Raw genomic sequence first — 17,277 nt, forward strand, 5'->3', positions numbered from 1 at the left:
AATATTTTTCACATCCTGTTACACTTGGCATTGAGCCAACTTCAGACATACGAGTTTGATTGCTTAAGGCACGTTTATACCCTTTTACTACACAATCCCACTTTCTTCCTATTTTTGTTCCTGGGAAATGTCTTGCTAAAAAACATTGCTAGTGTTTACCTTCTTCAACATCTACCGTAGCTACCTTCTTTTGTGGTCTCCATCAGTTAACTATAGGAAGAACAGATCCAATTCAATGCAAACGTCACCCACAGCTTAAGCTACCTCTCTCTATAGACATTCCCTATGCAAAGATGGTGGGAAAGTGTAATGGTGTGTGGGATTGCAAGACAGGAGAGAGAAATGCAGACTGGGCAACTGGCATGTAAAAGACGATTCAGCCCTCAAAAGGAGGGGGGGTATGGGAAATGTTTCAGAAGAGATGCTCCCTAGCTTTCTGTAAAGTAAAAGGAAAGGAGGGGGGATACTTTCACTCTTACAAGATTCTCTCAACATAACAATAAAGGTAATACTCCTGATTGCGCTTCTTGTCTGGACTACCTCAAAGAAGTAACAAAATTTCATTTTAGGGGGATAGCCTCCTCAGATCTATCTTTTTATTGTCATGGAACTCCATTTGTTGTAAGGACAGAATACTGGAGTAGAGTAGAGTAGAGTAGAGTAGAATAGAATAGAATAGAATAGAATAGTTGGAAGTGACCTTGGAGGTCTTCTGGTCTAACCCCCTGCTCAGACAGGAAATATCCTATACCAATTCAGACAAATAGTTGTCTTCTTAAAAACTTCCAATGTTGGAGCATTCACAACATCTGGAGGCAATTTGTTTCACTTATTAATTGTTTTAACTGTCAGAAAATGTCTTCTTAGTTCTAGATTGCTTCTCTCCTTGATTCGTGTCCAACTCTTGCTTCTTGTCTTGCCTTAAGGTGCTTTGGAGAATAGCTTGACTTCTTCTTCCTTGTGGCAACCCTTGAGATATTGGAACACTGCTATCATGTCACCCCTAGTCCTTCTTTTCATTAAACTAGATATAGACCAATTCAACTGGGGAAAAAATGAATCTAGACCTAGGATAAATTGTTACCCAAAAGTGGTTGTCTGAAACCACTTCTAAACAATGGTTATTCTGTGATGAATTATTATGTATGTAGCAGGATCCTCAATCCCTGGTCCCGAGCGCTTGTGGGAAATCATCTCCTCTCCCACCCGACTGCCAGTCCGCAGAGCCAAAAAAGTTGGGGACCACTGATATGAAAGACCCCATATTGCAGATGTCAGAGCTAGCTACTGATGTGATGAAGTAGCTAGCTGCCCCATCAACATGTTATGGGGCAGTGTTGTGGCCCAGCAGGAGCCGTTGGAGCTGCCACCAGACTCCAACAGCGAGGGGCCCTATGAGTTGGCTTTGGAGGATGTGGAGGACCCTGGACAGGGTTCCGACTCCGAGCAGGGCGCAGAGAGGCTGGTTGGCCACCAGGAGGTGCCTGAGTCTTGGACCAGTGGGGAGGAGAAAAGGGAGAGTGATCCGGACGCCAGTAGTGAGTTGTTCCTGGATGCCCAGCACCGAAGAGCTACTAGGCGTCAGGAACAGTTGTGCAAGTACAGGAGGTAATTGCACTCAGCTGGTGGTCATTAGGCTCCTCTCAAGACTATAAGAGGAATGCTTGTGCACACGCCCCTTTTGCAGGAGTCAACGCATTGACTAAAAGTTGGAGTACTGTGGTGTTAGCTTGGCAGGCTGGATTGCTGCCAAGGCTTATCTGTGCTGGATTGCTGCCAAGGCTTATCTGTGCTGGATTGCTGCCAAGGCTTATCTGTGCTGGATTGCTGCCAAGGCTTATCTGTGCTGGATTACTGCCAAGGACCTGTCTGTCTTTTAATAAATTCCTTAAAGTATCTTTGGCTCGGCGTGCTTTGGTCTGGGATGAGGAGAGTCAGAACAGGGCAGTAAATTGATTATACATTATTATGCTCGGGACTGGCCACCTGAAATTGTTTGAGATACGTTTAACAGGCTAAATGTAACAAAACCCCACAGACAAAACAAACAGCAAAGCCCTTTTCTCAGTAAAGCAAATGAAAAAACTATCAGAAGACAAAAATGAATTTTTGAAGACGTTCGTTTCTTTGGAAAACAAAATTGCTGAACTGTGTTTCTCATACTGAGATTATAATTTAGCTTTGGCGTGAATGGCAACAAATGGATCCTCCGCGAAATTGCTAATGTTAAAATCAGCAGTGCCATCTCCACGGACATGGATTTTAATTCCGGTACAGGTATTACCCTCCTTCTGTCCAGATATAATATCACAGTAAATTCCTTCGGGAAGGCCAGTTTGCAATGTGGCAGTCAGATTCCTATTAATAAAAAAAAAAGTGTTCAAATTAGGCAAATGTAGTGATTTTATATTATACACCTTTATTCCCTAGTTTTAATTCTGTTGCTTTGAGACGCTATTTTGTAATACAATGAAATCAAAGTGTTGTCTTTTAGCATTTAAAGTCCCAAAGTAGATTATGTCAGGCTTTTTTGATAATATTTCTAATCCTTCCTATAGATGTGTACTTCAATTTTTCCTATACTTCATTTGTCCATTTGTTCATTTCTGTTTCAAAGCCGAAGAGCCAGCGCTGTCCAAAGATGTCTCCGTGGTCATGTGTTGTGGCCCAGCAGGAGCTGTTCGAGCTGCCACCAGACTCCGACAGCGAGGGGCCCTATGAGTCAGCTCTGGAGGATGTGGAGGACCCTGGACAAGGTTCCGACTTCGAGCAGGACATAGAGAGGCTGGTTGGCCACCAGGAGGCGCCTGAGCCTTGGACCAGTGGGGAGGAGACAGCAGTGAGTTGTTCCTGGATGCGCGGCACCGGAGAGCTAATAGGTGTCAGGAACAGCTGCGCAGTTACAGGAGGTAATTGCACTCAGCTGGTGGTCATTAGGCTCCTCTCCAGACTATAAAAGGACTACTTGTGCACACTCCCCTCTTGCAGAAGTCAATGCATTGACTAAAAGTTGGAGAACTTTTGTAACTAGCTTGGCAGGCTGGATTGCTGCCAAGCCTTTTCTGTGTTTATTGCTGCCAAGGTTTGTCTGAGCTGCTGCCATCCTTATCTGTTTGTTATGCTTGGCTTTCAGCCACCGAGGTTTTGGTTTCTTGCTATTAAAGTACATTCCAGTTAAGCTTGTCTCGGCAGTCATTACTGGATGGAGGAGGGGGTCAGAACATCATGTGACTGGCCTGACTAAACACTGAAGGCACACGGAATGCTGTTACCTTCCCACTAAAGGTGGTCTCTATCTTTCTACTTTTTTATACTTTTTATGTGCTTTCGAAATGCTAGGTTGGCAGAAGCTGGGACAAGTAACGGGAGCTCACTCCGTTACGCGGCACTAGGGATTCGAACTGCTGAACAGCCGACTTTTCTGATTGGCAAGCTCAGCGTCTTAGCCACTGAGCCATCCTCTGAGTTACCGTGTCCCAGGTAATATACTAATTAATTAATTAATTACAGTTTTCATAAATAAGCAAAATGTAATAAACACTCTCCTGAATTATCTGAATCTGACTAACCAGATTGTTTGAGACAGATAGCAGCCTTTCCAAGCCCAGTACATTCCAGAATTCTGGACAACAGATCCCATATTTTCTAGCCCAAAAACCCAAGGGCAAAGTTAGATGAAGGTTATGGAGGCCACAATTACAGAACTGAGAGGCATTTGTTTGGGAAATGCTGCAATTTAGTCCCAAGTTCCAAGAAGATGTCTCCCTCCTATGTGTAAAATTCCTGTTCACTTACCAGTCATCATTATTGAAGACAATAAATCCTTGGTTACCACGACCGAATGCCACTTGATTGCTGTTGTTGTCCCACCAATTGGTAAATGGCTGCCCATCCACAACATTCCGGAAAATAACCATATTTCTTGGAGGAGAGAAGGAAAAATGGTTATTCAAAATCTTGGCCGTTTTCCTAGCTTGATGTGTAACATGTTTGGACTGGAAAGGATGGGAACTGAAATTCAATTTGTCTAGAGAAGAGGACAGGATCTTGGAAGCATGTCTATCTAGGAATTGTGGGATTTTCTAACCTTATTTGACGCCACCGATGTTCACAGATCCAGCCATTGCCACAGGTTGTGTCTGGATTAATTGTCACAGACTTAATTGATCCATCTTCATAACTTGGGGGACCAACCCAGGAATTAATATCCTGATTGTTAAATACAAATTAGACATGAAAAGAAAATGTAAAAATAAAATAAAATAAAACAAGCGAGATTAAAATACCTATAAACTAAACTGCCTGACAATCCTAATTTCATTTTTTTTTATTTTATGCAAAAAGCCCATAAAGGGTTTCCAGTCATCAATAAATGTCTTTCCTCTAATCAAATGTCAATTTGGCCACCTCAGTAAATTCTATCACCTTCACCAACCATTCCTATGTTTGTTTAACTAAATTTATTTGCCGCACATCTCCCAAATCTTATCTTACAATAATTTCATTGTGGTTATCATATACAAAAAGAGAATTCCAATTTTCCCAGCTGTTTATTCCTCAGGTTTAAGAGGAAGGCTTATATAGGCAAATCGATTAATAAATGTAACAGAATTCAGAATTTATCTTCTAGTCCAACTTCCTGCTCAAGCAGGAAAATTTACACCATTTCAGAATTTGTCAGAAATGGTTTGTAGGGTAACCTGCTTGAGCAAGGGGTTGGTGTAGAAGACCTTCAAGGTCCTTTCCAACTCTATTATTCTTTATCTTCTGTTGACTGGATTTCGTCCAGCCCATTTGAGTCAAGGTCAGAACCTTGGAGATACAGACCAGGTGCCAACTAAGTATGATCTCATTTATTCATTAAATACATTTGGCATCTACAGGATATAGGCTTCATATAGGGGTAGCAACCTTCCTCAGCCATGTTCTGTCTCTTGCTCACTTTAAGGTCCCAGTAAGTGGGATGGGTTGGTTAACAGAAAAAAAAAAACTAAAGCTTTGAAGAGAGGTTGTTTCATTCTTCAAATCCATCTAAAATATTCAAGTCCCCCCAAAAGGGTTCAAAATGTTCTACCTGACAATTCTACGAGTTCTTGAGAACTATAAATGATATGGTAGGAATTCCTGTGCCCCACAGATTCCCTATCTCTGGTACAGATATGAAACAGTATTATGAAATAGCAATAGCAATAGCAGTTAGACTTATATACCGCTTCATAGGGCTTTCAGCCCTCTCTAAGCGGTTTACAGAGTCAGCATATCGCCCCCACAGTCTGGGTCCTCATTTCACCCACCTCGGAAGGATGGAAGGCTGAGTCAACCTTGAGCCGGTGAGATTTGAACCACCGAACTGCAGTTAGCAGTCAGCTGAAGTGGCTTGCAGTACAGCATTCTAACCACTGCGCCACCTCGGCTCTTTATACTGCCGAGGATGAAGAGGAATCAGCCTAGTCACATCACTGTCCTAATAAAAGGCACCCATCAGGACATCCAAGTTTCCCTCTTTGTTGTGGAGAAGTGAAGTTCTACTACTTTATGCTGAATACATAAATTAATAGATGCCACTCATTTCCCCAAGCTGTTTGTTAAGTTTACAACGCATACTGACCTCTCCATTTTGAAAATATCTTGGCCATCTGAAACTTGACATGATCCTTGTAAAGCCATATGGATGCGCAAGCATGAAGCCAACTCCCATTTTATAGAGCCTAAATATGGAATTAAAAAAAAGCAGAGAAACTCAGATTTGTACTTCTCTAGCAAGAGAGAGACTCAGTCAGGCCTTCTGAGTGCAATGATTTTGGTCTCTGAGATCAAGAGAAAAAGATACCTAACTTCTTTTCATACACACAGAAGCAATTTTGTTGACAGTTAAATCTTTCTTCGACACGGGTATTTTAGTGGACTTGAGGGGAGCTGGCTAGTTTAAGGGGTGCAGAACAGTGGTGGGTTTCAAAAAAATTTTTGAACCTACTCTGTGGGTGTGGCCTCCTTTGTGGGAGTGGCTTGCCTGCCATGTGACCTGGTGGGAGTGGTTTGCCGGCCATGTGTTCTCTCTCTCTCTCTCTCTCTCTCTCTCTCTCTTCCTTTCTTTTATCTTTCTGTCCCTTTTTCCTTTTTTTTCTTTCATCTCTCTTTCTCTCTCTTTTTTTCCCTTCCTTTTGTCTCTCTGTCCCTTTTTCCTTTTTTTCTTTCATCTCTCTCTCACTTTTTCTTTCTTTTTTCTTTTTTATTTCTTTCTTCCTTCCTTTCTCTTTCTTTCTCTCTCTCTCTCTTTTTCCTTTCTTTTATCTCTCTGTCCCTTTTTCCTTTTTTTCTTTCATCTCTCTTTCTCTCTCTTTTTTCTTTTCTTTTGTCTCTCTGTCCCTTTTTCCTTTTTTTCTTTCATCTCTCTATCACTTTTTCTTTCTTTTTTCTTTTTTTATTTCTTTCTTCCTTCCTTTCTCTTTCTTTCTCTCTCTCTCTCTTTCCTTTCTTTTATCTCTCTGTCCCTTTTTCCTTTTTTCTTTCATCTCTCTTTCTCTCTCTTTTTTTTCCCTTCCTTTTGTCTCTCTGTCCCTTTTTCCTTTTTTTCTTTCATCTCTCTCTCACTTTTTCTTTCTTTTTTCTTTTTTCTTTCTTTCTTCCTTCCTTTCTCTTTCTTTCTCTTTCTCTCTTTTTTCCTCTTTTATCTCTCTGTCCCTTTTTCCTTTTTTTCTTTCAACTCTCTCTCACTTTTTCTTTCTTTTTTCTTTTTTCTTTTTTCTTTTTTATTTCTTTCTTCCTTCCTTTCTCTCTCTCTCTCTCTCTCTCTCTCTCTCTCTCTCTCTCTCTCTCTCTCTCTCTCTCTCTCTCTGTGTTTGTGTGTGTGTGTGTGTGAGTGGTAGGTTTCAAAAATTTTTGGAACCTCTTCTGTAGGTGTGGCCTGCTTTCCGGGTCCACTGGTGGAACCTCTTCTAACCGGTTCGGTAGATTTGACGAAGCGGTTCTACCGAATAGGTGTGAACTGGCAGGAACAGGCTGCATGGCACACACAGTTCTGCCTACCAAAGCAGAGAAAGAACCGAAAAGCTCAGTAAGAGCAGTTTTGAGAATCGTTGCTACTATCCCAATTCCTCCTACTTGAGGCAGCTGTTCCAGTTAACCCACAAGACATCTGGCAAAAGGACCTTTAGAACTGCTTCCCACCTGGAATCCCAGAAGGTCAAAATAGAAGCGCCACCACCTCCGTGACTTCTCTGGTTATCATGATTGTCCACAAAGACAACAGCTTTATCAGAAGGCATAAAACTCCAGGCTTCACCCCAGTTCCTAAAAAAATAATTTAAAAAAGACAGCAAGAGTCAGATTAAGTGAATACTGTGCGTCAATGTGCTAGGAATCTTCTTTTTTTAAAAAAGTGGGAAGATAAATTACTTCAAATAAGTCATCTTTTCTCCATGCCACTTGCGAATGACTGTCCCGAGTTTGGCGCCGTATTTGAACTCAGTTACTCGGCCGTTTCCAAAGTACTCGCTGGATGAAATGGACTCCCCACCCAGATCAATCACCTGGTAAAAAAATCAGAAGGAAAGATATTGTGGCATACAACCTTAAATGGGGGGAAAAAAACACACCCCACTATATATTTTGCATAAATATACCTGGCGACAGGAATCATCTCCTGATAAAATAAAGCAATGGAGCAATCTAATAGGGAGTCTATGTTGAGTAAGATCCTCCTTCTCATTAAGCGAAGTACATTTGGCTTGTCTGTAGTTTTAGCTTGTTGTACCGTAAGAATGATGTCAGTGAGGTTTCTAAACCAGGATTTAATTATCCAGAATTGGAATGATGATCTTTTAATTGACTGTTTTTAAATTATTTTCATTAGGTGGCTTATCATAACAAATAACAAATTATGTTTTCATGTCCCTCTACTGCCTTCAATTTTGGCTTTTATCTGGAGCTGGAGGCCTAAGAAAATGTTCAACCTTGCCTTTTTTCCCCAATCCTTATGATGTTTTTGATATTGATCCTTAGTATAAAATAGATATGTAGGCAGTTTACCTCTTGGAAGATGAATGGCCTTGTCCCTTCAGCAAACCATTTCATGTTGAGATGTTTTAGTTGGTCCAAAAAGGCTTTCATATCCCCAGGCCACATGTGCTTGGAAGCATCAATGCGAAACCCAGCTACACCGATGTCAATTAGGTGATTCATGTATTCTGCAACTTTGGAACGCACATAATCCTTCTCTAGTGCAAGATCAAGAAGACTCACAAGGCGACAGTTCCGGACCTGTTCAGAAAGTTTGTTTTTTTTAAAAAAAAAAAAACAACCAACATATCCAAAGCACGTTTTCCAACATAAACAGACTGTAATGTCTCCAAAGTTATTCTTGGACTTTCAGGTTGTTTATTTGTATCTCACTTTTATTATTTTTACAAGTAACTCAAGGCTGATTCGCTTAACAGCTGCGGCAAGAAAAGTCGTAAAATGGGACAAAACTCACTTAACAAATGTCTCGCTTACAAACAGAAATTTGGGGCTCGATTTGTGTCCGTCAGTCGGGGGGGGGGGGCTACCTTGGAACGAATTCCAAAAAAGTACCTGGTCATGATCATTGTAATTTTCTATCTCTCCGCTGGAGGTTCTGCATTTCCCGTCATTGAAATCCCACGCAGAATACGGTACAGCGGGAAAATCTCGCTTGTTGGAATCGAAGTAGCTTCCGCATGTAGAATGGTGGCCAGATCCAGCAGCAGCTCCACACATATGGTTGACAACAGCATCCACATAAATGTACACCTGAGCAGAGAAGAATCGATCAGGTTACGGCAAGTTGAAAGGAGGCCCCGCTCTATGGGCATGGGAGGGAAGTGACATCAAGCGCTTCCTGAGACATCATCTTCTTTTAATGACCCCATAATCCCTTGCGGGGTGGAGTTTGGGCAACTGAATAGAGCTGAGTATTGAGAGGAGGAGCCAATGTCACAACGTTACATCGTGCAGACTCGACAATCCGAATCCGCCGATGACACTTTTGCCCCTGGACGGTCCGGTAGGACCTAAACCGTCCCGAAGAGACGGTGACTGGGAAGACCCTTGCTGGTCGCGGGGACATTGCAAAGTCCCTTATCAACCCAAGGGAAGCACTTCCAACTGGCGGCAAAGAGGCAGCCCCCAGGCTGACATAGTTGGAGATGGCTCCAAAAAGAGAAGTGAAAGTGTTCCATCTGCGAAGGGTTTTTTTCCTTTTCTTTTAGAAGATTGCCCTAAGAAACTCTTTTCTTAAGCTAAATTAGTCCCTCAAGCAAGAACAAAGCAGCATATTTAATCCCTATTGGACTGCCTTAGAAAGGTTTTTGCTCTTGCCTGTAATGATGTTTTGTGGATTGAAGTGATTGCAACGTTTCCTGTTTCTCCACTTGAGATGAAGGGATCTTTTTTTCTCTATTTCTTTTTACTACTTTAACTTTTTTGGCTTAAATTAAAACTTTTTTTTACTGTAATAAATTTCTCCTTCTACTTGTTACAATATCATATGAATAGAGCTGAGTATTTACTGGCCGGAAACCTTTCCTGTTGCCAATGTGGAGCTATTTTCAGCAGATACATATATCCTCGTGCCCAGAGAGAAAAATATCTGCCTCTACCTAGGATCGAACTCCTGATTATAAGGCGAGACCTCCATCTCTAGGCCACTGCACCACTAAGTGCTTCCTGAGATCATCATGCATATTATATAATCCATGCCCGTCCCACAGTGATGTCGTGATGACATCATCCTGTGACATCATAACACTGTTCTGTGGCAACGTCATATGAACACAGCCTTCATCTTTTTCATTAATCATGAGCAAGAAAGATATCCTTTGGTTTGTGGGGAGAAAAAAAAACCACCTTAATTTCTTGGAATTAGAAGTGTAGCTAGCTTTACAAAAATAAGACCAAAATTCCCTTACAAACTATAGATCAGGAAGTCTCCAAATCCATACTTGCATTCACAATTTGGCCTTAATTGGAAAATCATTTTCTCAAGGCAGTCTGGATACCGTAACAGGGGGATATTAATAGCTAATTGATCGTAAAGATAACTAAGTAAGATGAAACACGTAAACGGCTTGGAAGTGTTACTACGCAATTACAAAGCATTATAATTGCATTTTCCCACTCTCTTACTCGCATAATTCAAGATGCTGCAACATTTGCAAATTGCTTATATTCAACCTATCTTAGGAACACTTTCCCCCTTGAGCTGCTATTATTACTTCCTTTGGAAGCTACCCAGATGCCCTTTGAATGATGCCATCTGTGCACCAGGCTCAGCTAAAGACATGGAAACCACGTTCCTGGCAGGTGCAACGTTCCCAGGGATAAAATTCCTTCCCAAACTGATTTGCCAAAGTACCGCTCTGAGCTTTATACGCTAGCAGCATCACAGCCAAAGGATATCAAATAGGAGAGCTTGTGCTTGTGAGGGTGATCACTCCGTTCCTCCAGAACCTATCCGATCCTAATTTACATTCCACCTTTGTAGGGCAGACATAAAAAGAGTAGCAATGAAACAATTTGCAAAAAAACAGTAGATGCTTTCCCATGCTGTGTTTTTTTTGAATGGTCCTTGGTGGTCCTCTTTTCCAAATTTAGAGATGGCTGGTGGCTGGTTTGCGTTCCCAAAAATAGCTCCTATGACTACACCTGTATTATTTAGACCCAGCTTGTACACCAGCTGACTAGGAATAGTGGAAAACATAGTTCTCGCAATTCCCAGGGCTAGTAAGTCAACACGGACTGAGGTTTCTGGTGCCAAATGTTAATTATGTCAAATATAATTTTCATAATTCCTTACATTTCTAGGCACTGAGAGTCACATCAGCTGCATTTCTTATCATTTTTCCATGCTGGATGTTTCTGTATGTGTGTATGGAATCGTAGAAGATTACATCGTATGTCTAAAATCCAGCAGTAACTTTTGTCCTCATTTCGTTAATTCAAAGGAAAAAAGATGACTTCAGGCAGTCTCTCAGCATTAAGGAGACCAGATTTTATTGCACTCGACATTATATTTTCTGGAATGTGATTATATTTGGAAGGGGCCAATCTTAAATTAGATGACTTTAGGACAGTGTTTCTCAACCTTGGCGACTTTAAGTCTTGTGGACTTCAACTCCCAGAATCCCCCAGCCAGCTGTGCACAGCTGGCTGGAGGATTCTGGGAATTGAAGTCCACAAGACTTAAAGTCGCCAAGGTTGAGAAACACTGCTTTAGGATATTCAGGATCATTTTCTAAATTAATCCAATTAAAATGATTCCATTTTGAATTGACTAAAAGATGGGTCCCATCTATAATCTAAGAACACATATCACTGTTATGGAAGCAGAATTAGCTTGAACCAAAGGTCTCAAATAAAATATCACTTACTCCAACATTGTTACATCTGTTTACCATGTCTTTAAATTCAGTCTCATTTCCAGATCGTGTACAGAGCTTGTAGCTCACAGGTTGGTATCTTTCCCACCATGGTCTCCACGGTGTTGTAATGACAACGTTTTCATTTGGAGGAGAGATCTGTGAATTGAATAACATCCCCCAACAACATAGAGCATTATTTCTTTAACTCAGTGGCAGGCTGAAAATCCTTTTTTACATAGCCCATGGAACTATGGAGATTCTCTGTGGTACAATCCTTAACTTGATTTGAAAGCACTTGGGTTTCTTAAGGAATACTTTAAAAAAAAAAGTTTGGAAAAGCCCAATGTGCAGAAAGCCTTTTCTTACTTTTTCCTCTTCAAGTTCATGGGCTTTCTTGAAATCAGAAACTTAAAGAGTGACTGGAAATCCTATGAATTCTGCTTCAGTTAATCAAAAGCCAGCAAAACAACTTCTTTGTCCCTCATACAATCAGTCTTCCATCCTTCCGAGGTGGGTAAAATGAGGACCCAGATTGTTGGGGGCAATATGCTGACTCTGTAAACCGCTTAGAGAGGGCTGAAAGCCCTATGAAGTGGCATATAAGTCTAACTGCTATTGCTATTGCTAGTTTTCCCATCCTTTCAGAGAGCCGAGGTGGCGCAGTGGTTAGAGTGCAGTACTGCAGGCTACTTTAGCTGACTGCTAGTTCGGCAGTTCAGAGGTTCAAATCTCACCCGCTCAGGGTTGACTCAGCCTTCCATCCTTCCGAGGTGGGTAAAATGAGGACCTGGATTGTTGTTGGGGGCAATATGCTGACTCTGTAAACCGCTTAGAGAGGGCTGAAAGCCCTATGAAGCGGTATATAAGTCTAACTGCTATTGCTATTGCTAGTTTTCCCATCCTTTCAAAATAAAATATTTATCAGGAGAAACTGGGTAAACCTGCCAGAAGCCTAATTCTACGCCTACAGGAGTGAACTACACTCTGAATTCACTTCTATCACTCCACAAGAAGACCGTATAATCCATTTGATGCTCAGAATATTATTTGATCATCACTGGGCAGTAGGCTTGATTGCGCATTTGACAAAACATTGATTTCTACTGGGTGGCAATAAATTTTGAATATGAAGTGAGATTGACTGCCTTATTTTCAACACAAACAGCAACTTCTACTGGCTTAATAAAATAAACATGATTCAATGTACATGAAACATATTTTTATGTCAGCTACAGCCAGCTAGAAAAGTTACCATGTCTTCATTTTATATAATTTCTTAACAAATACTGGAGGAACATTCAGCGAATATAGAAGACCAGAACTCTAGTGAATGTATATTAGACAACAATAAGTTGTTTGCTATACATTGGTTTGGAAAATGTAAATAAAATACTGGTCCAGCTTGTTATATTACATGATGGGTAATACTAATAATAATAAATTCCATTATTCTTCTATTTCTTTGGAGTAATATGGGAACATATTTACCATCCGATGGAAAAATATAACAATCAGCATCTGATGGAGTGTTATCATTAAGTAAAATGGTCATCAGTAAAAATTCCTCAGCTTTAATACTCTACAGTGCTTTCATTTCCACAATACCCATCATACATGATGTAGCCATTAAAAAAATATAATAATGTGGTTTTGTTTTCTTTCTCTTGTGCCAGAGAGTCCTTATGATTGATGAAGTACTTAATTAAATGGCAGCTGAGGTGCTCAGATTGCCATATTGAAAATAAATGTTGAGTAAATCAGCAATCTGATTGTCTGTTGATGCAACAATTCTTCTACCAGTATCCATCTCGCTACTTATTCATTTGCCTTCATTTAACCAAGTAGTTGAATGCTTGAAAAAGAAACTGAATTGCAAATTATATGCCCGATAAATTAGTTGGAACACTTACAGTTAGTTACATGTTAACTTCACATACTCAGTACATAAAAAACCCCATGAATTTACTTTGCATCACAAACAGGCTGATGTAACAATTTCACTGCCAAGTATTTACAAAAGGGTCATTTATTTTGGCCCGTCCTTCCCAAACCAAGCAAAAGAAGCTTCTTGGATGAAAAGTGAAATGTCTTCAAGGAAAAAAGAGCATTTTTGGGACTGACTGAATGACTGAAAATCTCAATTTACATTGTTCTTTAGATGTGTAAACTTGAACTCCCAGAATCCTAAGCAACTGGCACCCTGCCTGGGAAATCCTGGAAGTTGAATCAGCATGCTTGGAAGATGATTTAGCGATTTTATACCATGAAAACATTCCCACAGCCCTTCGCTATTGTTAACATCTGTTGGATTTTAATTAAATTCAATATTTATTTTCTTGGAATCAGAGAAGTTGTGCCCAAAAGACCTAGACACCTTTCCCAGAAATTACCACCAAAATGTACCTACCTGAACTCCACCAAATCCGTTAGGTGCTAAGTAACGTTCGCATTCAAGAGCAATGTCATCCCAACGCCATTCAAAGAGGTGAACTATAGATGTCCTTCCAGGCAGTGTATTTGGGTTATACTGAGCCCAACAAAGTTCCAGACCACCAAGGAGAATTAAAATCCACATTCTGCCTTGGGGTAATGGGTCTTTCTCTGCTCCCAGCTGCAGTTTTCAGCACCGTATTTATATTTCTGGTACAGATCAAAGTACACATCAGTCATGAGACGTCCAACACATTTGGCTTCACTTTTAGCAAATTTCCTTTCATCAAAGGTCACGCCACTTGATGGTTTAAACAAGAGAAACAGGTGAAGATAAAGAACTAAATTCCCTGGGGGAAAACTTTGAATGCAGAAACCAAGATAAGATTCAGACGCATTAATCACATCCCTGCCTTCAACTAAATATATTAGATAATGTACTATCTGCTTCAAGGACATCTACAAATCAGGAAAAGGAAAAAAGTGGCCTCAAGCACATAGCAATCTGTACTTTATAACACTTATTCCCCCAAATAGCAGGAAATGATACATAATTTAGCCTAGCATTAACAGTCCAATATATTTGCCTGCTTGAGATTAAATGGCAAAAAGTACATAGTATCCTAAACCAAGAAATGCAGTTCTGCAGTTCGGCTGTTCAAATCTCACCGGCTCAAGGTTGACTCAGCCTTCCATCCTTCCGAGGTGGGTGAAATGAGGACCCAGACTGTGGGGGCAATATGCTGACTCTGTAAACCGCTTAGAGAGGGCTGAAAGCCCTATGAAGCGGTATATAAGTCTAACTGCTATTGCTAAGAAATGTCATCTGAACCAATAAAAACCCACGTAACTCTCCTCTTCTCCCAATAATAAACACAGAATATAGTAAGGCATAAAATCTTGCTACTTTTCTATGCATTAAAACCTGTGGGCTGTTGTCGTTCTCTACACAAAGCAGTTGTGGTTCTCTACACAAGCAGTTGTCATTCTCTACACAAAGGTAGGGAGTTGATCGTTTGCCTTTCCCTCAACACCTCTCTTGAATTTGGGGGTCCTTTGAGTTCCGCAGACCAGATTTATTTTGCACTGGGGGAATTCTGCATGAAGTGTTGCAACTGTAAAGTGGCAGAGATGAGTTTTACTTTGCTTTTGATTTTCCTCCTGCTGATCTGTCACCAGTCCTGCAGCCGAAGGGAGATCGGGGATTCCTATTTTCTGTTTTCAAATTGTTTCCATAAATTTGTCATGCAAAACTTGGTTTTGGGCAAGAAGCGCTATTATCTGGAAAAAGGAGGAGGGGGGCTATTATTTCCTTATCAAGAACTGATAGGAGATCGTCATTTTTTTCTGTTTTGATCCTTCTTCCATTGATGCCCACTGATTAGCAGAACCAGCTTTCATGCCCTGGAGGAGGGTCGAAAATTCTTATCAGGAGGTTAAGGTTTTTCATCAGCTCTCCAAAGCTTCAAAATCGTTTCCACAAACAACACAGTCAAGTCCACTTTAAAGTCCAAAGGTTGTAAGTTACAAGTAGTAAAATTTGACCATCCTGCTTAGAGAGGCTATTGTCATAAAAATTGCTTGTTGGGAGACGAACAATGAGGCAGAGTAAACTACCTTCGTGCCTTGTTTATGGGTTTTTCAAGGACATCCTGCTAGCGAGAATTCGGGTCCAACGTTGGAATGACTCTGCAGGGTATCTCGGTATGGACAAGGCATCCAAAGTTTTACGCAACAATATTAACAAGAAGATTGAGCTATAAATGGCATTTATTTTTTGAATCAATTTCCAGAGAGGTTTCACAACATGTTAAGTGGCAGAGATTAGGCTTGCTGATAATGTGTGAGGTGAGCTATTGCAACTATCCTGTTTTTTTTTCCTTAATCTTTCAGCAAGCATCAATACCATAGAACAGTGGTTCCCAAACTTGGCAACTTTAAGACTTGTGGAGTTGAAGTCCACAAGCCTTAAAGTTGCCAAGTTTGGGAACCACTGCCATAGAACATATCCTTTTGAACCACCAAGAGGGATTAGGCATGGGAAACCTGGTGGTGTCATTTGTTGTGGCCCGCCATCAGCCAGGGGAACTGGCAGATTTGGAAAATGAGGGGGTTGGAGAGGAACATGGGCCAGTCCTGGAGTTTGGGGAAGGCTCTGATGAGGGCTCTGTCTCAAAGGCCAGGGCCGTCTGAGAGTTATCAGCTGCCTTCACAGTTGGGGATCACTGAGGCAGAAGGAACAGCAGGAGTCTGTTCCCAGTGTTGCAGATGAAGGGAACAGCTAAGGAACAAGGGTTGACTTGGGTTGGGAGCAAGGCCACAGGTGGACAGTGAATAGCCCCTCTTCCCATAGGGAATAAAAGAGGAGCGAAAGGAGAGGGGTGTTTGCCGGAGACAATTAGTTCATTCCTGCATTCTTGCCAAGTATTGCGTTGTCTGAAAAATATCAGTCTGGCCACTCTCCAAGCCTGATAAGGATTGGAAATTGTGAAATATCTTGAAAGACTGTGGGCCAGGTCTTTGATGGAGAGGAATTCACTGTAAATTAAATAAAAGGGGTTTATCGGGACGAGGACTTGGCTTTCTGCTGCTAGGGAAGCCTAGGCCAGAACATCATTCTCCTTTCTTTTGTCTAATCGGTATTGGCAGGAGGAAGAAATCAAGGCTTCAGTGCTTCAGGGCTTTATGCTCTTGTTCCTCTCTTTATTATCTATATGAGATGCTGGATGAGATCATCCATTCCTTTGGAGTCTGGTATCATCAGTACACTGATACTTAGTGATAAATCTCAACCAGAGGCTGAACAAATGATGCTATCAAGAACTTATCTCAGTGACTGCAGGTTGTGTGGGTCTGAATGGGGAGGAACAATCTCAATTTCAACAAGACTAATGTCCTGGGGTATTTTGACTACCCGGAACTGAAAATGCAGGAATTTTTATTCCAAAAGTTTTATTTCTCCCTTCAGCATTGGCACACATTTGGAAGGGGGGGGGGTGTTCTTTGAAGGTCTTCCTTGAATAATTCATCTAGCGGCCAATTGTGTTCATACTTAAGACTGGGAGGACAATCACTCAGGCTTTGCTTGCCTTCAATTTGGACTACTGTAATGCACTCCAGATATGGCCATCTTTGAAGACCACGTCTGAAGCTGCAGCTGGTCCAGTACACAACGGTGCAGACGGTTATGGGCATGCCATGATCTGTCCATGGAACGAATCTGTTTTGTAAACTGCACTAGTTACTAGTAAGCTTCTGGCTGCACTTCAAGGTATAAGTTATCATTTATAAAACACTTCATGACATAGGGCCGAAATGTTTGAGGAGCCATCTATCTTCTATAGTTTCTATTGTGGCCCAGCAGGAGCCGTTGGAGCTGCCACCAGACTCCAGGCCCTATGAGTCAGCTCTGGAGGATGTGGAGGACCCTGGACAGGGTTCCGACTCCGAGCAGGGCGCAGAGAGGCTG

The 17,277-nt window shown here is 41.3% G+C and overlaps 1 protein-coding gene across 1 annotated transcript; it reads right to left on the reverse strand.

The window, feature by feature from the left end:
* Positions 1–2,102: 2,102 nt before the first annotated feature.
* Positions 2,103–14,019, reverse strand: LOC116509370 (pancreatic alpha-amylase-like). Its single transcript, XM_032218520.1, has 10 exons — positions 13,786–14,019; positions 11,388–11,534; positions 8,572–8,769; positions 8,029–8,259; positions 7,396–7,529; positions 7,168–7,290; positions 5,609–5,708; positions 4,088–4,209; positions 3,796–3,921; positions 2,103–2,358 (listed from the first exon to the last, which is right to left on the reverse strand). Exons 1-10 carry the CDS (start codon positions 13,951–13,953, stop codon positions 2,169–2,171), a joined length of 1,539 nt encoding a protein of 512 aa, XP_032074411.1. The 5' UTR covers positions 13,954–14,019; the 3' UTR covers positions 2,103–2,168.
* Positions 14,020–17,277: the final 3,258 nt, after the last annotated feature.

The sequence above is a fragment of the Thamnophis elegans genome, chromosome 5 (genome assembly GCF_009769535.1).
Source record: "Thamnophis elegans isolate rThaEle1 chromosome 5, rThaEle1.pri, whole genome shotgun sequence".
NCBI classification, from domain to species: domain Eukaryota; kingdom Metazoa; phylum Chordata; class Lepidosauria; order Squamata; family Colubridae; genus Thamnophis; species Thamnophis elegans.